At 48.1% G+C, this 27,967-nt stretch overlaps 1 protein-coding gene across 2 annotated transcripts in view; it reads right to left on the reverse strand.

The window, feature by feature from the left end:
• The window catches only part of LOC137656612 (RNA polymerase II-associated protein 1), a 203,917-nt gene that overhangs the window by 140,199 nt on the left and 35,751 nt on the right, over positions 1-27,967 (reverse strand). For both annotated transcript variants that reach the window (XM_068390788.1, XM_068390784.1), the window contains exons 3-4: positions 19,897-19,992; positions 9,859-9,992 (exon numbers count right to left, since the gene is read on the reverse strand). In XM_068390788.1, the coding sequence (XP_068246889.1) occupies positions 9,859-9,992; positions 19,897-19,992 (230 nt within the window). The remainder of the gene's footprint in view (positions 1-9,858; positions 9,993-19,896; positions 19,993-27,967) is intronic.

The raw sequence follows: 27,967 nt of genomic DNA on the forward strand, positions 1-27,967 counted from the left end.
TCGCTTCTCTGTCCGGGAGCCTCCTGACGAGCTTGTTGAGCACTGTGTCCCTCTTCCGCAGTATCCAATTGGCGGCCTGCGCGATGGACTGGTAAGAGAGGAACTTTAGTGCCTCACCTCCCGAGCTAATCAGCTCCTTCAGCAAGGCCTGGTTCTCCGGGACTGCGAGATCGTACGAGGACTGAAACCCCACCAGCGTGGAGGCCCACCAGTCTAGCCACGATGATACGTGTACCAGGTCCTTGGCTAGCTCCTCCATCATGGAAGTTTCCGAAGGGGAGAAACAAACCGGGGCAGTGGTAGCCCTCTCCTCTGCTGCTCCTTGTCCCAGGATGGCGACTGCTGGCTCCACCGTACAGGGACCCGCGCGGTGTCCTTCGGGAAGGTAAAAGCGGCTCTGGGTCTTTAGGCCCTGGAGAAGTTTGGAGGCGCTCTGGCTCTTGGGAGCTTCCGCGTGGTTGGCCACGATCCTGTCAACGTGCGCCATACCCAGCCTAAAATCCCTAGCCAAAGGAAGGGCTAGTGAGGGCCTCTGTTGCACAGGTGCATCCACCAGCCTGCTGAGGCTCGAGAGCCAGACTTCGTCAGTGGAGGGCTCAGGTTCGTCCAGCCTATGGTGACGCCTAATGAGGCCTATCACTCTCCTGTAGACCGAAACTTCCGCTGCCGAACCTTCTACGCCGTCATCTACATTCTCCGTTGGGCGCTCCGCTGCTCGTGATGGAGGGCTTCCGACGGGGGGAGTCGCACGGGGAGGAAGCATCTTCCTGGGTTGGTCCAGTCTCGGCAGTTCAGGGTGTAGGACGGGCATCGCTGCAGGAACGGAGGCCTCCGTCCTGGACTTTTCTCTGCTTCCGGAGGTCCAGGGGTCTGCGGGCTTGCTCGTAGAAGGAAGGAGTCTCTCTCGTTCCGGACGACTCATTGTTGATTTTGAGGCCGAGACGCGGCTGCCAGACCGAAGGGACGACTCTCTCCGCTGGGCGGATGGAGTCGGAACCTTCGCGGATTTATGCCTGTCCCTTGGGGCCTGAAGAGACGACTCCCTCCGTCGATCATACCTGCTGCTGGGGACGTACCTCACTGGCGAGCGGGCCATAGGGAGCCAGCCCGAGGTGCCCGGGACTGCTGAGGCCTCCAGGAGTTGGCTACGTGGGATGACGACCCGCACCCATTCTTCCTCCGAGGAGTCGATTCTCCTATACTTCCTCCTGGGGGATCTAGAGCGCCTACCCACGTGGCGGGATCTGGAACGGGATCGTGAGCGTGACCGTCTCCTGCGGGGCCTATCTCGCCGTCTCCTATGGTCCCTCGGGGCTCCGTCTTCCAAAGAGTTGGAGTAGGCCTCGACCGAGGAGCCCGAAGACTTGTAGGACCTCACTGAAGGGCCTGAGTCGTGCCGCGTTGCTGGTGGGTCCACACGGCGTTCGGTCGGCGACGAAGGCTCCAGGAAGACGGACGGGAACGTAGCTGAAGCCGCTGGAGGGGAGCGGGGGAGCTCCCCGCCGGGGAACCAGGTCTCTAACTCCTCTTCCATCTTCAAGGGTGATCTGAAGGGCGTCTTCGGAGGCGCCCACGCGAGGGGGTCTGATGACGGCGAGTCTTCCTTCTCGGCGGCACCCTCGGCTGCGGACACACCTGAAATACATGCCCAAGAGGCGGGAGAAGAGGCTGCAGCAGTTTTTCCCCACAAAGGATCGTCCGACGAGACGGGCCCTGCTTGAACCAGGGCTCCGTCCCCCGAACACACTCCTGTCCCTCCCTCAGGCCTCCCACTTGCCTTGATCGACAACACAATCCCCCTATCAGGTAAATCAGACTCCTGGGGAAGGGCTACAGGCCTCTTCCCAGCAACAGACTTACCTCGTCCCCTACTCTGGGTAGGGGAAGGCGGCAGAGAGAGACTGTCTGAAGAAGCGCCGGGCGAAGAGACGCTCGGTTTCCTAGGCGATCTCCTAGAGGGATTCTTTTTCTTGGTGCCATAGCGCACCCACTGCACCTCGTTCCAGGACTCGCACTCCGGACACGTGGCTGTAGAGGAACACACACTGCCCCTACACGAAGGACACAAGGAGTGCGGGTCAACTTCAGGCTTTGAGAGGAAGGCGCCACACGATTTTCCGGCAATATGCCTAGGGCAACGACGGGGATGCTCCATAACGCACTAGTAAGGCACCGCGACACATGAACAAAGAGGGAAAAGGATAAGGAAGAGCACAAAGGGACCACGTGGGAACCGCGTGGGACACAAAGGGGGTCGGGGACACAAAGGGTCGCACTGGGTAAGGAGAGAGCGTCGGGATGTTATCCGCGACACGACCAGAAACTTACTGGAGATTGAGACTTGAGCAAGCACGTATCACTCCGCCAGAGGTTACCCAGCAAAGGAAAACGGGAGTAGGGTAAACTACACAAAATTCTGGTCGGTTGGGAAGATCCCAGATACTCCTAAGAAAGTAGTTCGAGGTAAGTACTCCGTGTTGGAACAAATACAAATTATCTACGAATTTGTCATTTGTTCCGTAACTGAAATACAAACCACGCTATCTAATAGGGGTGACTCACCCATTAGGAAGGGTCGACGTCCCAGCCAGTACTGGCTTTTTGGCTTTGCCCGGGGACTAGTTATTTGAGTGTGTCAGCACCCAAGAAATAAGGAGTCGCTGCACCTCGCTAGAACCTTGCTACGCAAGGACTGCAGCCTACGCAAGCTGTGTGTGAAGGTATAATGAAGTGTGACTCGTCCTAGGAAGTTGATCTGAAGTTCTTTAGATGGAAACTTGTAGACTAGGACTTACCCAATACCACCTCGTCAGGGTATGGGGATGTGACAGTATTAACTTAATACTAGGAACACAAGGGAACATGGTTTACCTGCAGTGGTTTGAGGTCAGCTATGCAGAGAACCCAGGATGCTGCTTTCCCCATGAGAGGGGATGATGAAGAAAAGAATAAGGGCCAGTCAAACCTTTTCATTCATGCAGACTAAAACTGGGTAACAATGCCCTCAACATTCTGCTACTTGTCCAATAAGGAGCTTGAGGTTTTAAACCAGCTGTTGTGCAGCCACCACAGGACCGATAGAGAACGTATCGAGCCTCCTGTGGGTCACGTCTTGCAGGTAATTGGCTGTGAAGGTTGTCTGACGCTTCCACACCCCAGCTTGAAGAACCTGCGTCACTGAAAAATTTCTTTTGAAGGCCAGGGACGTAGCTATGCCCCTGACATCATGTGCTTTAGGGTGACGTGACGGAGGAGGATCTGGATTCAAGGCCAGATTAATCACCCTACGAATCCATGCCAAGATGGTGTTCTTGGTGACCCTCCTCTTAGTCCTCCCTGTGCGGACGAATATTGCTGGCACGAGGACGGACTAGTGCTGTTCTTTTAAGATATAGCCTAAGACTCCTTACTGGGCATAGTAAGAGATGGTCTGGGTCATCTGTTACAGAACGGAGACTAGAAATCGGGAAGGAGTCGAACCGAGGATCCGCTACCCCAGGATTCAGAGTCTTACCAATAAACTCGGGGACGAAGCTGAACGTTACCTCCCCCCATCCCCTTGAATGGGCGATGTCATATGAGAGACCATGAAGTTCGATAACACGCTTGGCCGAAGCCAAAGCTAGTAGGAACACCGTCTTCCAGGTTAGGTGGCGATCTGATGCCTGGCGTAATGGTTCATAGGGAGGTCTCTTAAGAGACCTGAGAACTCGAACCACGTTCCATGGAGGAGGTCTCACTTTCGACTGAGGGCAGGTAAGTTCATAACTACGTATGAGTAGAGAAAGTTCTAGCGATGAAGAAATGTCCATTCCTTTCAGCCTGAAAGCTAGACTCAAGGCTGAGCGATAGCCTTTCACTGCCGAGACTGAAAGGCGCATTTCTTCTTGCAAATACACGAGGAACTCTGCTATTGTTGGAATAGTGGCATCGAGTGGAGAGATACCCCTTCCAAGACACCAACCACAGAAGACTTTCCACTTTGCCTGGTAGACTGCTGCGGATGACTTTCGCAGATGTCCAGACATCCTGACAGCAACTTGCTGCGAAAATCCTCTCTCAGCGAGGAGATGCTGGATAGTCTCCAGGCGTGAAGTCGTAGCGAAGCTACGGCTTTGTGGAAGATGTTGGCATGTGGTTGTCTGAGCAGATTGTGCTGTGGAGGGAGTTCTCTCGGTAGCTCCGTTAGGAGTTGCAGAAGGTCCGGAAACCATGCCGCGTGATGCCATAGCGGAGCTATGAGGGTCATTGAGAGATTGACCGATGTTCCTTTTGCCTGGAATGAAGCGTGCCGATAGTGGAATCGAGTGGGTTTCGGCCCATCTCAGTATCTCTACTGCAAGAGGGGATAGCTGCTTCGAAAAGGTACCTCCTTGCTCATCACCACCACAGAGTGACCTGCCAGGTATTGTTGGAACTGTTGAAGGGCCAGGAAGACGGCCTTCATCTCTAGGATATTTATATGGAGGTACTTTTCTGATTCTGACCACAGGCCTGAGGTCATGTGGTGCAGTACGTGAGCCCCCCACCCTTTCTTTGAAGCATCCGAAAACAGCATCAAATCTGGGGGGAGGACGAGAAGATCCACTCCTCTTCGTAGGTTCTCATCTGTCACCCACCACTGGAAGTCCGTCCGTTCCGCAGGTCCCATAAGGATCAGGATGTCCGGGGAATCGTAACCTTGATTTAAAGGTTTAAAGGTTGCTCATGAATGGCAGAGGCAAGGGACAGTGACATTGCCCTAGCAATCAGGACAATGCCCTAGAGACTGAACCCAAGCTAGGACCAGGGAGGGGCAGGCAGTGACTGCTGATGACTCAGCAGATAGACCTATAGGCTCCCCCAAACCCCCCAAATCTTAGCTCACAAGGATGGTAAGGTTGCAGACACTAATGGCACTAACGAGTCTCAGCGGGACTTGAACCTCTGTCTGGCAAACCAGACCGAGACGTTACCAATCAGGCCACAACAACCGGGACTTGAGTCGCCACTGGAGGGATCTCATCCTGAAGCGACCGTTGGGAACTAGATGAGCCAATGATGAAAGGTGACCGAGGAGATGTAACCACGATTGGGCTGGAAGTTCTTCTCATCTGAGAAAAGGGCTTGCGACCTTCCTCAGCCTTGCTATCCTGTCGTCTGATGGGAAGGCTTTGTGGAGATTGGTGTCTATAATCATGCCTAGATATACCAGTCTTTGAGTGGGAAGCAGAGAGGACTTCTCGAGATTTACCATGATCCCATATCCTGGCAAAGTCTCAGAAGTTTGTCCCGGTGTTGAAGAAGAGATGACACCGAGTCTGCTAGGATTAACCAGTCGTCCAGATAACGGAGGAGACGGATGCCAATCCTGTGTGCCTACGAAGATATTAGGGTGAACACTCAGGTGAAAACCTATGGTGCTGTGGAGAGACCAAGACACAGCACCTTGAACTGGTACTCTTTGTTGTCTTGGCTGAATCTTAAGCACTTCCTTGAAGACGGATGGAAGTACGCGTCCTTTAGATCAAGTGTACACATGAAGTCTTGCGGTCTCACTGCTAGTCTGACCGTGTCTGCAGTCTCCATGCTGAACGAGTTTGTTTGACAAACTTGTTCAAGGCCGAGAAGTCAATGACTGGTCTCCAGCCTTCAGAAGCCTTCTTTACAAGAAAGAGTCGACTGAAGAAGTCTGGGGACCCGTCGAGGACCTCTTGGAGAGCGCCGTTCTTCAACAGGGTCTGGACTTCTGCCCAAAGGGCTTGCACCCTTGCTGATCCCATGGCAAGGGAGCTCAATGACACTGGATTCGCTGTCAGGGGAGGTAGAGATGTTGTGAACGGGACGTGAAATCCCTGACTGATTACGGAAATTGTCCAGGAATCGGCCCCGAGTTGCTGCCACCTGTCTGCGCAACTTTGTAGGCATCCCCCCACTGGTGGACATGCAGGGGGACTGCCAATCCTAGCGTTTGCAGCCTTGGCTGCTCCCTCTAGGATTCTTAATTCCTCTGGAGGACTTTTTGCCTTTCCTATCCTTGACAGGAAAGGGCTTAGACACCACTGTCTTTGCTGCTGCCGTCGGTTTCGTGGTCTTGGTCGGACGGACTGCTGGGGTGCTGGAGGCTTATAGGGCTTAGATGTCAAAGCCCTATGAAGGAGGGAGTCTTGGTGGGACTTCCTCCACCTCTCAGCGGCCTGTTCCACATCCTTAGGCTCAAACAGGTTCGTTCCTTCTAAGGAAGAATGCCTGAGCCTATTGATCTCGGTGCTAGGGACCTTCTGATGGAATCTCTCAGCCACCGCATCCCGAGGTTTCAGGATGGTGTTTGCCCACAAGTTCGAGACTTGGTGGGCCAGAAACTCGATCATGCGAGTGCCTGAGAGGAGGAACGTCTCCATAGCTTTCCTGGTGCGTTCTTTGGAGAAATCCTCAGAGCGTATCAGGATACCTAAGGTCCCTAACCAGATGTCAACGTGGCTTGCATAGCACACTTCGCAACCTTCTCCTGGTTAAGGATCTCGGTTGCCGAGAACAAGACCTGCCGGTTAGAGTCTCTCAAGAGGGACTCCCCTGGTAAGCTCTTCCAATGAATGGTGGAAAGGAAGAGCTAAACAAGGCTCCTCCAAGATCTCGAAGTACCTCCTTTGCTGTACGCGATGAGGTGGGAGAAGCTTGTTGCCGGCACTGGAACGGTTGGAGGAGGACAACTCGGAGAGCTGTACAGCGATCTTGTCCCTGGTACTCTTAACCCCGAGACCAGGGCAGAGCCGCACTGGCCTTGGAAGGTTTTTGAGTGCCAAATACGCGGTCCAAAACCATGTCCTTGCCCTCTCGAGGAGGGATCTCTGGGTCGGCAAACCCATTGAGAGCCCTCATTAGAGTCAGAACTTGCCAAAATGCATATTCTGACTCTTGTAGTTCTCCTCCTGACATCGGACTTGCAGCGAAGTCTCCTGTCCCCAAAGGCTCTTCTTGGGGAGATTCGCGGACGTTTTCCGAGTGGCTAGTTGGCTCTGTCCTAGGTCTTGTAGAGGACTTTGGTACCGTCTTCAAGTCCTTCGACTCCTTCCTGGGAAGGATGATGGACTCCAACATAGACGATGGCAAGTTTTTTTCAGCCCCTACCCGGGAAGACTTCTCAGCGCGAGGTGGGGTTTCCCCCATTGGTGCGATGGGGGAACGTCTCACCTCACGTGATTACCCTGAGGACGGGAAGTACTCGTCCGACATGGAAGGAGAAAAAGTCTGGGGGGGTGAAGGAACCTGCCTCGAAGGCTTGCGTGGAGTCAACTTAGCTCTCAGAGAAGCTACCACATCCGGAACTCCTCTTTTTCTCTTTAGAGGAGTAGAAACAGCCAAGGATCTGTGACCTAATTCAGAGAGAACAGGCTTGAAAGCCTGTGTAACCCCTCTGATTAGAGCACCGAACCATGGTTGTTGGCTGACAGTCGCGCTGTCAGACACTCCCTCTGGAAGGACAGGGATCGACGGATCCCTGGGAGGAGTTCCCAAAGGTGGGTTCGCCGGAAAAGAAAAAGGGATCCTGGACCTTTTTGGATGTTTCCCTTCCGCGGCAATGCACGCTGTTATGCGTTTGCGGGGAGGGGAATGCGGCGATGGCGACCTTGCCGTGCGTTGTCCCGCAGCCTCGCGCTCGCGAGGGTATCGACGCTCTCGCGGGGGCGCGTAATGGTGCTCGCGCGATGAAGAATACCCGGGGTCGCGCGCGGGAGACTGCTGATGCGCGTCCGTGAGCATGCGGGCAATTGCGAGGGCACGCAGGAGAGTGATGGCGCGTAGGAGCGCGCGCGGGAGACTGTGGGCGCACAGGAGAGCGTGCAGGAGATTGATGGCTGCGCGCACAGGATCAGGGCGTTGAACACGCGGGCGCGTGGGCGATAGTTCGAGCGCCCCAGCAGATGTCGCGCGCAGGAGAGATACCTTCCACCGAAGGGGATCGCGAACGATCAGCTGAGAGGTCCAGGACCAGAGCAGGAACAGTCGGTGATCGTTGAAGAGGCTCCTCTGCGGTGGACTGCAACGAAGATGATGAACCAAAGAGGCGCCTCCTCACCGCAGGTGAAGGAAGGCGAGCTTTGCGGCGGATGCCCCCTCTGGGGGCCGTTGGATCAGCAAGCTGACCTTCTGCAGTCCTCTGAAGAGGAATCTCTGTGAGTGAACTCCCCCAAGGGAAAGAAACACCAGCAGGAGAGACTGTTGGACTTAGTTTCTCCCTCGTAGGTTGAGCAGGAACGGGAGAAACTAAGCCTTCAGCTACTGCGGGATTTGTAGAGGCAGAGGTATTAGGAGATACCGCATTGGATACCTCTGACATCACAACGTCAACAATCGACAGAGGATCAACCTCTGCCGCGGTCGGCGATTGCTTGACAGCGGCACCCAATCGGATGTAGTCAAGTAATGCTTCCTTGGAGGGCGAACCCTTGAGCCCCAAGGAAGACCAAAGCTGAAAAAGATGGGTTAGAGACAAATCCTCCCCCGGGGGGAGAGGTGGAGCTGCCTTGCTAGGGGAGGACACCCCATCTCTCGAACCCTGAGTTCGGGAAACAGAACCACGTTCTACGCTACCACTCGAGTCTCTCGAAAGAGACCGACCAAGTGGGAGCTTCGGAGGAGGTTTGAGCAACGGAAGAAGAGGCCTCAGGTTTTTCTCCTTTCAAAGAAACCTTCGAAGGAGAAATATCCCGTTTGGACTTCTTCTTCCGTCGCCGAGAAAACCTCTCCCACTGGGAGGTAGACCATTCCCTACACTCACCACACTTGTTATCACTATCACACCGTTGACCTCTACAGTAAGGGCAAAGGGTGTGAGGGTCTGTCTCGACCGCCAACATGAATGTTCCGCAGGGGCGGTCGGGTAATCTAGGGCAGGTGCGCATAGTCACAGAGGCCAACTTCACACACAAACCTGTCACGAAGAAAAAGCAAAAAAAGCATTATTGGCTGCCAATGAATGGCGAGGATGAAAGCGGACACGTCCGACTACCATCCGAGCCGAGAGCAAAGTGAGCTCAAGCACAGGTGTGTGAGGGGGGGGTAGCAAGCTACCCTCCCCTACCCCCACTAACTAGCGGTGTGGGTAGTAAACCCTCGTTGAATTTTAATGGCTCGTCATTTCAGCTACGCCAAAAGTAATACCCCTTTTAAATAGCGTGGTTTGTTATTTCAGTTACGGAACAAATCTTATTTAAGAAGACATACACACTTAGTGTATTAAGTTAAAACTTAATATAGCAACACTACCATCAAAAGCCTGATAAAGGGCATGAAAAACTACTTTAACAAATATAGCACCAAATGAGATGTAAACTGAATGCTTGACAAAGTGAGAAAGAGGTATCCCAGATGGTGGGTTCCAGCAGCAATGAATAGTTGTTGAAGGCTAATTGAACATACTAACTACTAGTCCCAAAATATTTGTTTGTCAACAAGCTGCACTTGTAATTTAAATCACAACGAATGCTGGGTAAGACTTACCAAAATAAAGGAAAATTCTACCTAAATGAAAGGAGAGACAAATTAATCAATTGCAACACCATCAATGGGATTAATAATAATAAATTTAATGCACCCACACAAATGATTGGTAATTAAGATGGATATAAGCAAAGAAATTGCAAAATAAAAAGCTGCTGCAAATGTATTTGGAACACAAAATACTAAATATAGCCAGTTCAACCACTAGAAATCAGCTAAAGACACTAAGGCTTTTGGAAAAACAGACTATTCTTTGGAGTGTCTGGAGATTGTACCAACGAACAGCTAGGCTATCAAAAAGTGTAAGTGTGCTGAAATGCATTTTGCTTCATATAAACAATACAGCTGCTGTTTTCTTGTCAATGTACTTTAACTTACCAAAGATTTTAGTTTAGGCACTTTTGGAAAGCCAAAAGGACTTGGTTCAGGATGCCACTCTCTTAGACTATCCTCTGGGCAGACTACACGTTCTACTATTCGACCGAGGACTGCTACAGTTTCTCCTTTTTTCACTAAAAGGAAATAAAAGTAAATATATAAAATATATTTCTAAGCTTCTAGTAAGGATTAACTTGAAAAGTTTGTCATATATATTACATAGCTATCTTTTCGAATTACAATATATAAAGGCAGCAACAACCCATCAAAACTCAATGTTGGTTGGTTACCTGATACTATAAAAAATAATCATTACACAGTAAGACCTCCTTATCCACTGACTTAATTCCCCACTGCTGATTCGAATATCCACTCTAGAACTATTCATACCATTATAAAAAAACATAAGCTGAAAATTCACTTAACAGCATCAATTAAAAAGAATTAACAGTAATACACCATAAGGTAGTCAGTCTCACATAACAACTTCTGAATCCAGGTAAGAGAAAAAAGGGCTTTTGATAAAGGAAACCCCCTATTTTGGGGAGGTGCTGTGTGGTCGAACTTTTCTCAGAAAGGCTAAAACAGGGAATCCAATACAACATAAATACCAAAGAAACATTGTTTCCCCTGTTCTAAGGACAGTGTATCTACATGCAAAGCACAGACTCAGTGTATATAAGAGAAACCTTTGAATTAAGGCCCTATTGAACTCATCACAGCACCTCCAATGCTGAAAAAGTCTACTATGGGTTACATCATTATTACACACTCACCAAATAGACCAAAGAATTATTGCAACACTATAGTTGGAGACAACTCTACCTGTGCATCAACTTGTGCCCAGCTACCATCTAAATTTTATTTGTTCCGTAACCGAAATACAAACCATGCTATTTACATAGGGTTTACTTTTCGGCGTAGCTGAAATGACGAGCCATTAAGTTTTTAACAAGGGTTAACTAACCCCCCCCCCCCCCGCTAGTTAGCAGGGGGTAGGGAAGGGGTAGCTTGCTACCCCTCCCCCCCCCCCACACACCTGTGAGTTGTCCCACTTCACTTTTTGGCTCGGACGAAGACAGACGTTGCTGTTTTTCGTCCTCGTTAATGACAGCCTTAATTTTCTTTTTGACTTTTTCTAGTGCTGTGTGCTTGGAAGTTGGCCTCGACCTTTGTCATCGTTATGCGCAAGTGCCCTGGACTCGCTGGCTGCCCTTGTGGGACATTCATGCCAGCGGAGGACACCGATCCTCACACCCTTTGCCCGCAATGCCGAGGCCGAAGGTGTGATAGAGAGAATATGTGTGGTGAGTGCAGGGAGTGGTCTGCCTCCCAGTGGGAGAAGTTCGGCCGCCGGCGTAAGAAGAAGTCTAAGAGAGACCGTTCTCCTTCAGGGGCAACCTTGAAGAAGGAGGGCTCCAAGGACTCCTCTTCCGCCGCCCGAATCTCCCACGAAGCTCCCGCTCGAGCGGTCTCTCCTGAGAGGCTGCCGAGTGGTAGCGCAGGCCCTAGTGGTGTTTCCCGACCTCGGGGTGCGGGAGAGGGCGTTGCCTCCCTTAGCGTGGCAGCTCCCTCTTCTCCTCCGGGGGAGGATAATTTGGATTTTGAGGAATTTGACCAGACTGTTGCTAATAATGATTTGTTTCAGCTTTGGGCTTCCTTGGGGCTTAAGGGCACGCCCTCCAAGGAAGCCCTGTTTGACCTGATCCAGTTGGGGGCTGCGGTCAAACAGTCGCCGGTAATACCGGAGGTATTCCCTTCGGATTTTGTCGACACTGTTTTGGCCGAGCCTTCCGACGGGTCTGGTCAAACCCTTGATGATGCTCCTGTTGCGGACGTTGCTGATGGCCCTCCTCCTCCCTCCGAAGATCCTCCGAGGTTCCCACGGTCTCTCCTGCGGGCGGGTCTCCCCCTCGGGGGGGGGGCCGCGCGCGCGCTGACAGAGACTCCTCTTCGGAGGACTGATGACCCGGACGCCCTTCCTCGTGGTCGTATACAACGTAAGGCCCGTAGGCCTCTTCGCAGCAGAGGGCTTCCTTCTCCCTATAAAGGAGTTAGGAGGCGCCTCTTTGGGTCGTCCTCTCCTGATCCTCCCCCTAAGGAGGACCCTCCCCGTCAGGAGCAGCCCGTCACAGCAGCGCCCCTTGACCTCTCCGCAGATCGTTCGCGATCCCCTACGCCTGCTAGACCTTCCGACCTGCCTTCTCCGTTCCTGGCCGCAGATGCAGTTTGGGCGCCTTCTCATCCTGTTATCCATCAAGCACCGTTCACTTCGGGGTTAAGGGACTCTACTCACGGTGTGGGTAAGTCCCTTGCGCGTCATGGTTCCCCTGCGCGCCCACCTGCGCGTTCGCGTGCAGTAGCGCTCAAGCGCTTCCCAGAGTCAAAGTCTTCGGACTTAACTCGCCAGCGCTCTCCTGTTCGGCAGCGATCACCTGCTCGCCAGCGCTCGCCAGCGCTCGCCAGCGCTCCCCTGCGCGGCAGCGATCACCTGCTCGCCAGCGCTCTCCTTCTCGCAGGTCTCCTGCGGAGCAGCGCCCTCATGTTCCTGATGCGCACATTGCGCGCCCTCGTTCTCCTGAGCGCCATCGTTCTCCTGTGCGCAGCAGCGCTATTGATCAACCAGTGCCTGTTGTGCGCCAACGTCCATCATCTCGTCCACGATCGCCTGATCTGGACTTAGGCAAGGGTACTAACCCGTCGCCTCGCCCTCGCGCCCCTGTGCGCCCTTCTGCTCCGGCGCAACAGCGAGCTAAAGCTCCTGTTCGCGAGCGTTCGCCTGCGCGTTCTTCCACCTCTTCAGATGTGCGCGGAAACCTTCCTGCGCGCCAACGTTCTCCTGCGCGTTCACGCAATCACTCGCCTGTGCGCGAGAGCTCTCCTGAGCGCCCTCGCCCTTCCCAGCCTGATCGCTTCAGGCCTCCGACTCGCCCGCGCGATGAATCGCCTGCGCGCAGTCGTTCGCCTGTTGGTGGTTCGCGCCTTCGTTCTCCTGAACGCACGCGACATCACTCGCCATCGCGCCAGCGTTCTCCGACGCGCCAGCGCTCTCCGCCTGGCAAACGCTCGCCAAGTCGCTCGCGACTTCTTTCGCGTTCTCCTACGCGCCACCAGCGATCGCCTAGTGCTCAGCGCACACCTTCACCCGCGCGGTCTCGTGCTCGTTCACGTGCGCGCCAACGCGTTCTCTCACCAACGCGCCCTCGCGATCGCTCGCCATCGCTCCCTTTCGCGTACGCCCCCACGCGCTGTCTCGCCCGCGCGCTCACGCGCCCTCTCGCCCGCGAGCGTACACACCCACGCGCATTTTTCCACAAGCGGCAATGCGCCCGCGCTTCGGAAATCGCCTGCGCGCGATTTCTTGAATGCTTTTTCACATGAAGACCGTCGCGATTCCCATTCCCGCAGGGAACATCAGCACGACCAACCGACAGGGACACGGACTTCCAGAGCAGCCTCTGGATCGCCTCCGCGCAAGCGTAGGTTTTCTCACCAGGACCAGGACCAGGAAGGATCTACAGAGAGGTCCATGCAACACTCTCTTTCCTCTTCTTCTTTTCAGGCAGGCCCCGTGGTGTCCACTCCGAAGGATCAGAGGATCCCCTTCCCTCCAGCGGGAATAACTGACACTGCTCAGTTTCTCGCCAGCCTTGGTTCTGTCACATTATGAACGCAGTGGTCCAGGCTGTGAAGCCCGCCCTCTTTGATATGGGACTTAAACCAACGGCAGGCTCTCCCCCGCTGAAGAGAAGGAGAGGAGTGGACTTCGTGGTGACTTCTCCTCGGGTGAAGTTGGCTCCCAAGAGGTCGGTTAGGAGGACTCCTACGCCTTCTCCTACGCGTGCTGTTTCTCCTTCTCCTGTGGACGTGTTATCTCCTTCCTCAGGAGAGTCCAGCGAGGCAGGGGTATCTCCCACGGCACCAATGGGAGGAACCCCTCCTCTTCAGAGAGAAGCTGCTCGCGAGGATGCCCCATTCCGGACCTCTTTGCTGGAGTCCTGTATTCCTCCTAGGAGGGAGCCCAAGGACTCCAAGACGGTTCCTAAATCGTCATCCAGGATTCGTCCAGAGCCAGCTAAACCCCAGGAGGACGTCCACGTTTCTCCCCAAGAAGAGCCTTTGGGGACCGGAGACTTAGCTGCCAGTCCACAAGGAGGAGACCAGTTCGAGTCGGAACACGCTTTCTGGCAGGTCCTAAGCTTGATGAGGCAGCTCAACAAGTTTAAGGACCCAGAGACTGCCCCTCGTCAGGGCAAGGACACGGTGCTAGATGAAGTCTATGGCACCCAGAAGCCCCGTAAGTCCAGCGCAGCTTTGCCTTGGTCCAAAGGGGTGAAAGGGGCCAGGGACAGAGTCGAAGCCCAGCTCTCCGAGCTCGCCTCCTCCGGTCGTTCTTCTGCCAGGTTCAAACTCCTCCCACCTCCTCGAGTACATCAGAGGAGGTACTTTGAGATCATGGGGGAGTCCAGTATGACCCTTCCGCTCCACCATTCCGTGGAAGAGCTGACCAGGGGAACTCCTCTCGAGAAGCTCTCCGCCCGGAAAGTGACGTTCTCGGCGTCGGAGATCCTGAACCTTGAGAAGGTCGCGAAGAGTGCCTTGCAGGCAACTTCGTGGCTGGACGTTTGGCTGGGATCTCTGGGCATCCTATTGCGCTCTGAGGATCTGTCCAAGGAGAGCAATAGGAAGGCTTTGGAGACCTTCCTCCTCTCAGGCACGCGTTCGATCGAGTTCCTCGCTCACCAGGTAGCTAACCTGTGGGCTAACTCGATCCTCAAGCGTCGCGACGCAGTGACCAAGAGGTTCCATCCGAAGGTCCCCGCCGTGGACGTCTGCAGGCTCAGGCACTCCTCCATTACTGGGAGGGATCTGCTCGAGCCCAACGATATAGAACGAACAGCCGAGAGGTGAAGGAGATCGAATCAAGATTCTCTCCTCCAGAGGGCCCTGACATCTCGGCCCTACAAGCCTCCGGCACCTCAACAGCAACAACAGCCTCGTAAGACTTCGAAGCAGGCTCCGGCAGCTAAGACAGGGGTGTCTAAGCCGCAGCCCTTTCAGACCAAGGACAGAAGGCGCGGCAAGTCCTCTAGGGGAGGTAAGAATCCTAGAGGCAGCGGCCGAGGCCGCAAGCGCTAGGATTGGCAATCCCCCCGCGTGTCCACCTGTGGGGGGATGCCTGAAAAGTTGTGTGCACAGGTGGCAGCAACTTGGGGCCGATTCTTGGACGGTCTCTGTGATCGGCCAAGGTTATCGCGTCCCATTCATGACATCTCCACCTCCCCTGACAGCGAATCCAGTGCCGCTGAACTCCTATGCCATGGGATCGGCAAAGGGGTTAGCCCTTCGGGCGGAAGTCGAGACCATGCTCAAGAAAGATGCTCTCAAGGAGGTCGACGACGGCTCCCCAGGCTTCTTCAGTCGACTCTTTCATGTAAAGAAGGCGTCTGGAGGCTGGAGACCGGTCATCGACCTCTCAGCCCTGAACAAGTTTGTCAAGCAAACTTCGTTCAGCATGGAGACAGCAGAGACGGTCAGACTTGCAGTGAGACCGCAAGACTTCATGTGCACACTGGATCTGAAGGACGCGTACTTCCAGATCCCAATCCATCCGTCTTCCAGGAAGTACTTGAGATTCAGCCTAGACAGCAAGATCTACCAGTTCAAGGTGCTGTGTTTCGGTCTCTCTACAGCTCCTGCTCCTCCTGGGGAAACGTAAGTGTAAGCCAAAGCTTGGGATAGCAAAAAGGAGCTGTCCTTTTATCAGATTGTTTTTAAGCCTGTTGCTGGTTCTTATTGGTTGCAGCCTTGTGAAAGGAGCCCTTCTCCAATTTTAGGAAAGGGTGAAAACATTTCCTCCATTTTTCTGATAGTGAAGTGGCTATTGCCTTTGCATTGGCTTTGTCCAGCGAGACTTGGGGAGGAAAGTGATTTGCATAGAGGATCACAATAAAGAAATTTCTCTGCTGTCACCTTCAGATTGCAGGTAGTAAGCCCTCGCCTCAAACTTTGCTCTAACAAAGTTCTATAAAGCTCAGAGATAGTTTTACTACAGCAGTGAAAGCCGACTGGCCAACAGAGATTACCGGTACCCTATAGCACCCACTTCTGAAGAAGACATGACAGATACTAAGTTAAAACATAATCTGGAGTGCAGTAAATGCTGCAATCCCAAGATAATCTAGTACCAAAGAAAAATTGTCACCCAATTGGGTGGCACCGACCTGAGCATCCCCAATTTCTTAAGGAGAAAGACTTCACGAAAATCTTTAAGTTCTGTGAATTAATCAAACTATTTCAGAGATACCAGCACTTCCCCTCTAAAAAAAGACTAAATTCTTTGGGCAAAGTTAAATCTCCTTTCAGCAGCACTTCCCTTATTAAGTCTGATGCCATTTTCACCATTTTGGATAAAAATTCCTATGAAAGGCTATAACAGGGAATCCAATATGACAAGATGACAAGATTACCCAAGAAATACCATTTCCCCTGCTCTAGGGCCAGTGTATCAACAAGCAAAGAATGGACCTTGCAAGGTCAGGCTCATTTTGACTTGCCAAAGCACCTCAGTGGCTGAAAGTTTTTTGCTACGAGTGATGCCATGCACGGTGTCCCAGAAAAGATCCATCATAACGGCATCACTGCCATAACCACCAAACAGCACATCCTTAACCACCATCTACGGTCAAATGTATACTAGGTACACAATGCTCCACTCTCCTGCTCGAGTTTAGGGACGAGGGAAGGGTCCTGGAGATCACACCACACCTCCCAAAAAATTATCCTTTCATTTGTCGAAACTTTTGTGGGTTAAAATGCTGTAAAGTCTTCAAGGATTTAGTACCAGAGTATTAATAAGTAGAATTAGCCATTCCAGGACAACTGTACGTCATCGTGCCCAATCTATAACCTATGCGCATGTTCCCAACAGTAAGAAGAAAAATAAGGGTGACGGAAGAATAATGGCTGCCTGAGGGGCCTGGCAATTTGGTCCTTTCTTTCAGACTACCCCTGCATGGATCCAGAATGAGCCAGGTACCATGCATGAATTTTGTACTGCTTGGGTTTGTTTCAGGTACAGTAATGCTTAATGGAATTGCCTATTAACAACAAAGACTAGTGTAGAAGCAATTTTTCTCACATTGTGACTTTTAGTGATGGAGACAATATCAGCATTTTAAAGAATGAGGTCATCAAGATATGGATAACCTCTGTTGAAAGAGACATGTTAGTTTTGGGTGTTTAAACAGACTACAGTCTGAAGACGTGGATCTTGGTAAATGTAACGGTAATTTTAAGGTCGACTCCAGACAAAGGTTGCTATCTTCCAATTTAAAAGCAGAAGTATAAAGTGGATCCCATTTCTGAAGAGGCTTTTTATTTTTGGCTAGAAAAAGAAGACCCAGAATCAGGATTAAAAGATATCCAATTTGTGATTGTGGAGGCGATCGTCATCGGAGAGACAATCATGCACATTGAGACAAGTCTAGAAGATATTTTGATTGTATATGTTTCTTCGGAGACTATGAACATCTGGGAAATTGTTCTTATGCTGAAGTCAGTAGTCAAGCTTACTGTATGTAGCATAATCTTGTGGTCTCATGGAGTGTTTTATCATGAAGTGCAGTCTTGTGGAGCATGGTTTTATGGACATTATTGAGCTCATTTCCGCGGAGGATTATCTCGTGGAGATTAAGGACCATGAGCAACCATCTTTATGCATGCATTGGGAAAAGTGCTCTTTGCTTGTGGAAGCCAAAAGAACAATCAAAGAATTTAGCAATCTCCGAACTAATCAGGGCTGCTCTTGAAGATCATGGTCAGCTAGAAATTCAAGCACATGGAGAAGGGGGTTACAGAGGCATCCTGAGAAATTCCTTGGGCAGGAGAGGGACAAGGGCAAAGCCCTGCATTCGGACCAACAGCGTCCTTACCGACAGCGCTTGTGCTAGATCTCGGATAAGACACGGCATTGAAGACAGGGGAGTGAGCCATAGTAACTTGTACTTCAATATCTTCCCAAGGAGCAGGATTTTGATACAGTGCTGGTCCTCCCACAAAACCCTGCAGAAAAATCAGGTTTCTCAAGAGACTCCTGACCAGTTGTCCTGTGCCTAGGTGATTTCTTTTTCCTAGGGGCAGAAAGCAGCTCATTTGCAGTGTTGACAGATGAGGAAGAAGTCATAGGAACAGGCAGAGATGGGAAAAACAGAACAGCAGCATTTCTCCATCATCGAAGGTGAGGACTTCTCAGTTGCTGGCAAAGGAAGCTCCAGCTCAACAGCAGGCAAGAACACATGGGGGATTTCCATCACACAGCTTTCCCGTGCAGGTGGAACAGCAGAAGAAGCAACAGGTGAAATCTCTATGCTTTGAAGGGTTATTGTACTCTGATCAATCTAGGCTCTAAGAGAAATCCTGTGACTCAGTGTGTTGGACGATGCCATTGGTTCAGACTTACAATGAGAAAATGAAGGGAACAGATGACCAAGCTTCGAATAAGTCAAGTTCAAAAGGTGTCAAAGCGTTTGGTTTCCTTTCACACTTAGTTATTAATTGGGTCAAAGCAGGATGTGAGAGTATGTCAGCTGAAGTCATCAGATAGCCTATTGTGTTTACCTCGTCAAAAAGCCGTTCTAGCTTTGCTGAAGTCATACTCCTATTAATGACTGAAGGTTTGTATTGCATATACAGTAATACCTGTGGATACGAAATTAATTCGTTAAGGAGTGGCTTCTCCATCGTGATTTTATTGTATAATGAGGGCTGTTTTAAATGTAATTCACCTAACTTGTTTCAAGCTCTACAATAATACCACATTAAATCGAAATACACCCAAATAAATTTGAATCATTCAATATATCTAAACCTAACTGTTAATACCAGTAATGCGATAATAAGTGGAAAATAGTACAATACTGTACATATACAAAATATTCAGTACCTTACCTTACTTTTGTATCGAGAGGTAGTACTGTACTGTAGGAACAAATCAAATTGAGAGCTCTGCTGAAAATCAGGTGGTAGGAAGGGTTACCTTCAATTAGCAGCACTTACCACCACCTCATGAAAGTTTAAACAGCAGTTTCCAGCTTTGCTAAAATCACACTCCTATTAAAGGACAATACTTAGCATTCATGTAAACAAAAATTCATGCCATTAATAGAGGAATAAAGTGATTGATCATAAGTGCCTTTTTCAGCAAGCAAAAGGATATAAGGATACAGCTTCTCCCCCCCCCCCCCCCCCCGGTCGTCTATCCTAGGAATCTGCTGAGCAGAAGAGCAGAACCTGATTGCGAAAAATACTAAGGGTTACGTAAATAGAAGATTCTGAAGTATTCTTGGGAGTACCCTTTGTAGAGGCTATCGACTCCATCAGCACTGTGTCCCATAAGAACTCTTACTGAATGGTGCACTAAAACCATTTAGCGAAGGGTCAAAACATGACACATAAGTTGGTATCACAGCCTGGCCAAACATTAAGTGGTCTACTTTAGATACTGGCCAGTCTTCTTTGGAATTTCCCTTGAACTAAACAAAAACATAGAAAAATTACTAGAGGTTTATACTACACTAAATATTTATTTACTTTTACATTTGAACAATCATAATAGTCAACTATCAGCGGCATATAAAAACACACCCTTGGGGCCAGCATGTTTCACAAAGCCATTTACCGCTTTCACTGGCATTCACAGCAATTCCAGAAGACATTACCTAAATAAAAAGTAAATATCCTAAAACCACAAAGAAAAAAACTCAATTTGAATTGCAGAGGCAAAATAAACAACGACCAATTATTTCAAACACAATGAGAGAACTGAAAGGTAAAGTGAACTATGATGCATGATCACCTAAATCCTTGCCATCGACTGCCACATAGCTTGATGCTTGACACAGGGGGGGATGTTATGAAAAAGAAAATGGGAAATTTTTATTTTGGGGTAATAGTCAACATTTAAAAACCTTCAAAAGGGTAGCAATATGAACATTAAGTGAGTTTCAGAGAAATAATAAAAAATTCCAAGTTACAAACCTGCTTCTTTCAGGACTGTATTATCGACAATACTTCCCTTTTTCTTTTTAGAGTTACGTTCACGACCAAATTTTGACCTAGGCACTTCTGCTCCATCTGTAATACAGAGAATAACAACTACTTAGCAAAATATGGGCAAATGACAAAGTCTGAGATAAAAAATATCACAAATTTCTTTAAGCAATTTGTATTTTTCATAACCATACAAACTGAGGACTTTAACACAAGTACTACATGGAATATGACTTTAGCAGAGCTGGAACAACTTTTAAGCTTTAAAGAGGTAAACACAGCTGGCTACCTAACAGGTGGTGCTATCTTCACTTTGATCTTTGAACTCAGACTTAAAGGGTGGTTGTGGTGGGCTGTGTAACTTAACCCTGGATAGGTACGCTCCTCGGACACCCCTTTAAGGGTATACTCGGACGCGAACGACCCCGACGCCAAAAAAAATTCTTGAAAAATCAGTTTTTGCAGTAACCTCCTTTTTTCTTTTGCCAAAAAAAACTTCAATGAATGCTTAAAACAACTGTAAAGATAAATACTACTCATCTGCAGAAAAACTATTTATTATAAATATTTTAAAAAATTAAGTAGAAAAAAAAAGACCTGACATAAAAATTCATAAAAAAAAAGTTTATACATATATACACAAATCCTTTTAGGAATTGATTCTTGAATGTTTAGGACACATCTTGATGTATTTTGGATGAAGTCAGACCCATGGAGGTGAAGATCTGAAATGAGAAAAAAAGGGTAACTTTTTTTGGCCAAAAAAATTTGTCCAAATTTCATGAATTTTTTTGGGTACCCAAATGAAATAGGAAGTGGCTAATTTTTTTAGGGAATAAACATATGTTATCCTAAAATATAAATATGTAAAAAAATCTTCATTATTTTGTAAATTACATTTATATCAGGGGCCATATCTAAAGGTAATTTTTTGAGTACTTAGAAATTTTGTAAAAAAATACATATATTTAATATATAATATGATATTTATGCAGGTAAAAATATACCAAAATATCACAAATTCTATAGGGAACAAGAATATATATAGATAGGGCAGCTTACGCTTCGGATATGTCCACAAAATGGCCGCCGACCACACTGACTCAGACTCCCTAATCTGCCACTTGAAATGTAGGAAGGGTATGTCAATTTCAAGGTGTTATTTACTAATCTAATTATTATTGGATATGCATAAAAATTGTATGGTGGGTTGCTGGATAATTGTCGATTATTTTACGACTATAAAATTAAAATTCTGACCCAAAAAAAATTTTTTGAAGGGAAATAAAATCGAAAAAAAAAAAATGTAAAACAATATAATATTTTAGCTAAAAAAATTTGATGATATTCAATCAAAAAAGAAGTAAACAAAATTTTCCGACAAATAAACATCTAGAGGAATCATTACTCTGTGATAGTTCCTTAGTACGTAGTAATTTTGAAAGAATTGGGAAAAAACGAAAAAATGGCAATCACCGGAAAATCGAACACATACCTATATATACGCCATATCTGGCTAAAAAAAAGATAGGCATGGGTAGCCTGATCATCTAGAAACACTTTCCAACACTATAAAAATATAAGTTTTGCGACACTACTTGCCAATTCCTTACGGTAACATGACTAAGCAAAAAAATGCAAAACAAATAAAAAGGGGCACTCGCGGAAAAATGGCTAACATTCTAATATACGGCATTTCAGAAAAAAAAAAATTCAACCACGTGCTAGGCAGACCATCAAGGCACATTTTCCGACAAATAAACATCTAAATGAATCATTACTCTGTTATAGTTCCTTAGTACGTAGTAATTTTGAAAGAAATGGGAAAAAACGAAAAAATGGCAATCACAGGAAAATCGAACACATACCTATATATACGCCATATCTGGCTAAAAAAAAAAGATAGGCATGGGTAGCCAGATCATCTAGAAACACTTTCCAACACTATAAAATTATAAGTTTTGCGACACTACTTGCCAATTCCTTACGGTAACATGACTAAGCAAAAAAATGCAAAACAAATAAAAAGGGGCACTCGTGGAAAAATGGCCATTCTAATATACGGCATTTCAGAAAAAAAAAAATTTCAGCCACGTGCTAGGCAAACCATCAAGGCACATTTTCCGACAAATAAACATATAAATGAATCATTACTCTGTGATAGTTCCTTAGTACGTAGTAATTTTGAAAGAAATGGGAAAAAACGAAAAAATGGCAATCACAGGAAAATCGAACACATATATACGCCATATCTGGCTAAAAAAAAAATAGGCATGGGTAGCCAGATCATCTAGAAACACTTTCCAACACTATAAAAATATAAGTTTTGCGACACTACTTGCCAATTCCTTACGGTAACATGACTAAGCAAAAAAATGCAAAACAAATAAAAAGAGGCACTCGCGGAAAAATGCCCAACATTCTAATATACTGCATCTCAGATAAAAAAAAAGACATGCACGTGTTAGCCCAACCATCAAGGCACACTTTCTAACACATAAACATGAAAAAAAAATCAATAATATACGGCAATTCCTTACTACGTAGTAAATTTTTACAAATATTGAAAAAAAACAGAAATTGGCAACCGCAGTTAAATACCCAATATACCAATAACTACGTCGTATCTGACAAAAACAAAATCACGCATGGGTAGCCAGATCATCTAGACACACTTTCCAACACTAAAAAAGCAAAAGTTTTACGACACTATTTGGCAATATCATACGGAAAAATGACTTGGCAAAAAAATGAAAAAAAATGAAAAAGGGGCACTCGCGGTAAAATGCCCGACATTCTAATATACAGCATCTCAGATAAAAAAAAAGACATGCACGTGTTAGCCCAACCATCAAGGCACACTTTCTAACACATAAACATGAAAAAAAAAATGAATAATATACGGCAATTCCTTACTACGTAGTAATTTTTACAAATATTGAAAAAAAACAGAAATTGGTAACCGCAGTTAAATACCCAATATACCAATAACTACATCGTATCTGACAAAAACAAAGTCACGCATGGGTAGCCAGATCATCTAGACACACTTTCCAACACTAAACAAGCAAAAGTTTTACGACACTATTTGGCAATATCTTACGGAAAAATGACTTGGCAAAAAAATTTAAAAAAATGAAAAAGGGGCACTCGCGGTAAAATGGTCCTCGTGGTGATGAACGATATTTTAACTAAAAAAAAAAAAAAATGCACATGGTAGCCAAACAATCCACCAAGACTTTCCACAACTGATAACCTATACAAGTTGCACCATTCTACGACAATTTCATAATACGTAATAACTTTGATAATTAGGCAAACTACCTTAGAAGGGTAAACTCGGTCGCGCTCGACCCCGACGCGTCTCAGAAATCGGGGAAGGAGTACAGCTACAGCAATGCACATCTGGACACTACTAGAGCGTGTAGGGGAGACACCTCCTGCAGGTCGATCACCCACAAATTCAGTCACGGGGGTGAGTCACGTGAGAAAAACCTGTTTTTTTTTTACGCTCGGGGTCGCGAACGACCCATCGTACCTATCCAGGGTTAAAGACCCAAGGTTTGTATAGTTATGTTATTTTGATAATAAAATAAATTTTTGAATATACTTACCCGGTGATTATAATAGCTGCAACTCTGTTGCTCGACAGAAAAACTCTACGGAAAAATTCGCCAGCGATCGCTACACAGGTAGGGGGTGTACTCAACAGCGCCATCTGTCGTTCAGATACCCAGTACTCATTGTAAACAAAGAACTCAATTTTCTCCTCGGTCCACTGCGTCTCTATTGGGGAGGAAGGGAGGGTCCTTTAATTTATAATCACCGAGTAAGTATATTCAAAAATTTATTTTATTATCAAAATAACATTTTTCAATATTTAACTTAGCCGGTGATTATAATAGCTGATTCACACCCAGGGGGGTGGGTAGAGACCAGCAAAATATGTTTACATCATATGAGCTAAGAATTTTTATTTCATTTTAGAAGTTATCAAAATAACTAAAACAAAATAAATAGGTACCTGGTAAGGAAGTCGACTTGAACAATTACTCTGCCTTTTAAGTACGTCTTCCTTACGGAGCCTCGCGATCCTCTTAGGATGCTGAGCGACCCCTAGGATTCGAAGTATCAAGGGTTGCAACCCATACAACAGGACCTCATCAAAACCTCTAATCTAGGCGCTTCTCAAGAAATGACTTTGACCACCCGCCAAATCAACTAGGATGCGAAAGGCTTCTTAGCCTTCCGGACAACCCAAAAACAACAATAAAAACATTTCAAGAGAAAGATTAAAAAGGTTATGGAATTAGGGAATTGTAGTGGTTGAGCCCTCACCCACTACTGCACTCGCTGCTACGAATGGTCCCAGAGTGTAGCAGTTCTCGTAAAGAGACTGGACATCCTTAAGATAAAAAGACGCGAACACTGACTTGCTTCTCCAATAGGTTGCGTCGATTATACTTCGCAGAGATCTATTTTGTTTAAAGGCCACGGAAGTTGCGACAGCTCTAACTTCGTGTGTCCTTACCTTCAGCAAAGCTTGGTCTTCCTCATTCAGATGGGAATGAGCTTCTCGTATTAACAGTCTGATAAAATAGGATAAAGCATTCTTTGACAAAGGCAAAGATGGTTTCTTAACTGAACACCATAAAGCTTCAGACGGGCCTCGTAAAGGTTTAGTTCGTTTTAAATAGAACTTAAGAGCTCTTACAGGGCATAAGACTCTTTCTAGTTCATTTCCAACCATACGATAAGTTTGGAATATCGAACGATTTTGGCCAAGGTTGAGAAGGCAGCTCGTTTTTGGCTAGAAAACCAAGTTGTAGAGAACATGTAGCCGTTTCAGATGAGAATCCGATGTTCTTGCTGAAGGCATGAATTTCACTGACTCTTTTAGCTGTGGCTAAGCATACCAGGAAAAGAGTCTTTAAGGTGAGATCTTTCAGGGAGGCTGATTGTAGCGGCTCGAACCTGTCTGACATAAGGAATCTTAGTACCACGTCTAAATTCCAACCAGGTGTAACCAAACGACGCTCCTTCGTGGTCTCAAAAGACTTAAGGAGGTCCTGTAGATCTTTATTGTTGGAAAGATCTAAGCCTCTGTGACGGAAGACTGATGCCAACATGCTTCTGTAACCCTTGATAGTGGGAGCTGAAAGAGATCGTTCTTCCCTCAGATATAAGAGGAAGTCAGCTATTTGAGTTACAGAGGTACTGGTCGAGGATACGGATACTGACTTGCACCAGTTTCGGAAGATTTCCCACTTCGATTGGTAGACTCTAAGGGTGGATGTTCTCCTTGCTCTAGCAATCGCTCTGGCTGCCTCCTTCGAAAAGCCTCTAGCTCTCGAGAGTCTTTCGATAGTCTGAAGGCAGTCAGACGAAGAGCGTGGAGGCCTTGGTGTACCTTCTTTACGTGTGGCTGACGTAGAAGGTCCACCCTTAGGGGAAGTGTTCTGGGAACGTCTACTAGCCATCGAAGTACCTCGGTGAACCATTCTCTCGCGGGCCAGAGGGGAGCAACTAGCGTCAACCTTGTCCCTTCGTGAGAGGCGAACTTCTGCAGTACCTTGTTGACAATCTTGAACGGAGGGAATGCATATAGATCTAGATGTGACCAATCTAGGAGAAAGGCATCTATATGAACTGCTGCTGGGTCCGGGATTGGTGAGCAAAATATTGGGAGCCTCTTGGTCATCGAGGTTGCGAAGAGATCTATGGTTGGCTGGCCCCAGGTGGCCCAAAGTCTCTTGCATACATCCTTGTGGAGGGTCCATTCTGTTGGAATTATTTGTCCCTTCCGACTGAGACAATCTGCCATGACATTCAAGTTGCCTTGGATGAACCTCGTTACTAGTGATATGTTTAGACCTTTTGACCAGGTGAGGAGGTCCCTTGCTATCTCGTACAACGTCAGAGAGTAGGTCCTTCCTTGCTTGGAGATATACGCCAAAGCCGTGGTGTTGTCCGAGTTCACCTCCACCACTTTGCCTTGAAGGAGAGACCCGAAGTTTTTCCAGGCCAGACGTACTGCCAGTAGCTCCTTGCAGTTGAAATGCATTGTCCTTTGACTCGAGTTCTATATTCCCGAGCATTCCCGACCGTCTAATGTCGCACCCCAGCCTACGTCCGATGCGTCTGAGAAGAGAACGTGGTTGGGAGTCTGAACAGCCAGGGGAAGACCCTCTCTTAGGTTGATATTGTCCTTTCACCAAGTCAGACAAGACTTTATCTTTTCTGAAACCGGGATCGAGACCGCTTCTAGCGTCTTGTCCTTTTTCCAGTGAAAAGCTAGATGGTATTGAAGAGGACGGAGGTGTAGTCTTCCTAGTGACACAAATTGTTCCACGGATGACAGCGTCCCTACCAGACTCATCCACAGCCTGACTGAGCAGCGTTCCTTCTTCAGCATCTTCTAGATGGATAGCAGGGCTGGGGGCTGATCGTCTTGTTGTTCAGCAACGTCCTCATCAGAGGGTTCCTCATCCGAAACTGATGAGGAAACGGCAACGGAGTGGGCAACGTCTGGCTCGCTGAATCCGGTCGCACTGGTGGATGCGTGACGGAGCCGGACGCAATATCATGGAACTGCTGCACAGTCTGTGAACTGTCAACAACCATGGGTGCGCGAGGAAGCACAGCGTCAACCCGAGACTGTCTAGACCGTCTGGGTTGTGCAGTCAACACCCTACCGGGTTGCTGAGGTTGACGCACTACGTCAAAACAAGTCACCTCTGCTGGTTGTTGAACGTCCTGAACGTCAACAACCACCTCCGAGCGTCGCTTAACGTCAACGTGCGGCTGGCAACCCACACTGGGTCGCATCGGTGGAGGAACCACCTCAACTGGCAGACGCGAGTAGGTTACCTCAGCGTCAACAGGGCGCACAACCGACCGGTTGGAAGGTTGTTGGCCAGAAGGTTCGGTAGCAACCTTCTCCGCATTTAAGTCCTCTATCAAGGACGCAAGCTTGGACTGCATGTCTTGCAGCAAAGCCCATTTAGGGTCTATGGGAGCAGGTGTGGCAACAGACGGGGTTAGCGACTGAGGCGGAACCGTTTACCATCCCTGAAAGCCTTGTTATGCGTGACATAATAGTACAGCAAAACTTCAAAGGCTCGACAACAGCTGTGAAGTTGACCTGTAAACAACTTGGAGCGTCTCCTGGCTAGGCGCCAGGGAGAGTCTACCAGAATTGAGAAGTCTATCTGGGCAGAGGCATGAACTCCCAAGCCGAGAACTTCTCTCGTGTCATATCAGACTCTCGCTCTATAAACCAGTTTAAAAGAAGGGAAAGCAAAGGCTGTATCCCCCAAACTCCTCCTGGTGAAAAACCAGTCGCCTAGCCAACGTAACGCTCTCTAGGAGAGCGAGAGAGCACTAGCTTAAAAACAAGGGCTTCGAAGTAGCTAGGCCTAGTGTAAGCTCTGACGTTTAGGCGAACGAGGAGCAGCAGTTACAAAAAGATCCGGACGAAGATCCTTAAAAAGGGATTTTGACGAAGGAAAAATCTATTTCTGGGGAGAGACCTGTGGCGCCCGGTGAAAAGAGTCCTTCTTATATACCTTTTCTGATAAAACCTTCCAATTATACCAGAGAAAGATAAAAGCATGGAATGCTGAGGTTACAACCCTCGCGCGAGCACCTTTAGGGTGTCGTGTATAAAGCAAAGGCGCGTGAAATCCACTATTCACAGGTTGTCTTCCATTTAGTTAATTCCTTCGTCAAAGGGATGGGCCGATACAAAGGCCCTTGCCAACCACCAGCGCCACACCACCCACGCCACGACGCGAGCGCCATCTGAACAACATCCTTCTGTATTGGCCATGATGGCTTGGAAAGGAAAGGGTGGGATTGTGTAAAATAAAGGGGAAGGGTTTCACCGGGCGCCACAGGTCTCTCCCCAGAAATAGATTTTTCCTTCGTCAAAATCCCTTTTCTGGGTCGATCTGTGGCGCCGGGTGAAAATGTACCAGAGAATGCCTTCCAAGCCCAACAATAACTAATTTAATGAGGGGAGAGAAACAACACCATGTAAAGAAAATCATAAATAATT

This window comes from Palaemon carinicauda, chromosome 1 (assembly GCF_036898095.1).
Source record: "Palaemon carinicauda isolate YSFRI2023 chromosome 1, ASM3689809v2, whole genome shotgun sequence".
Classification (NCBI taxonomy): Eukaryota; Metazoa; Arthropoda; class Malacostraca; order Decapoda; family Palaemonidae; genus Palaemon; species Palaemon carinicauda.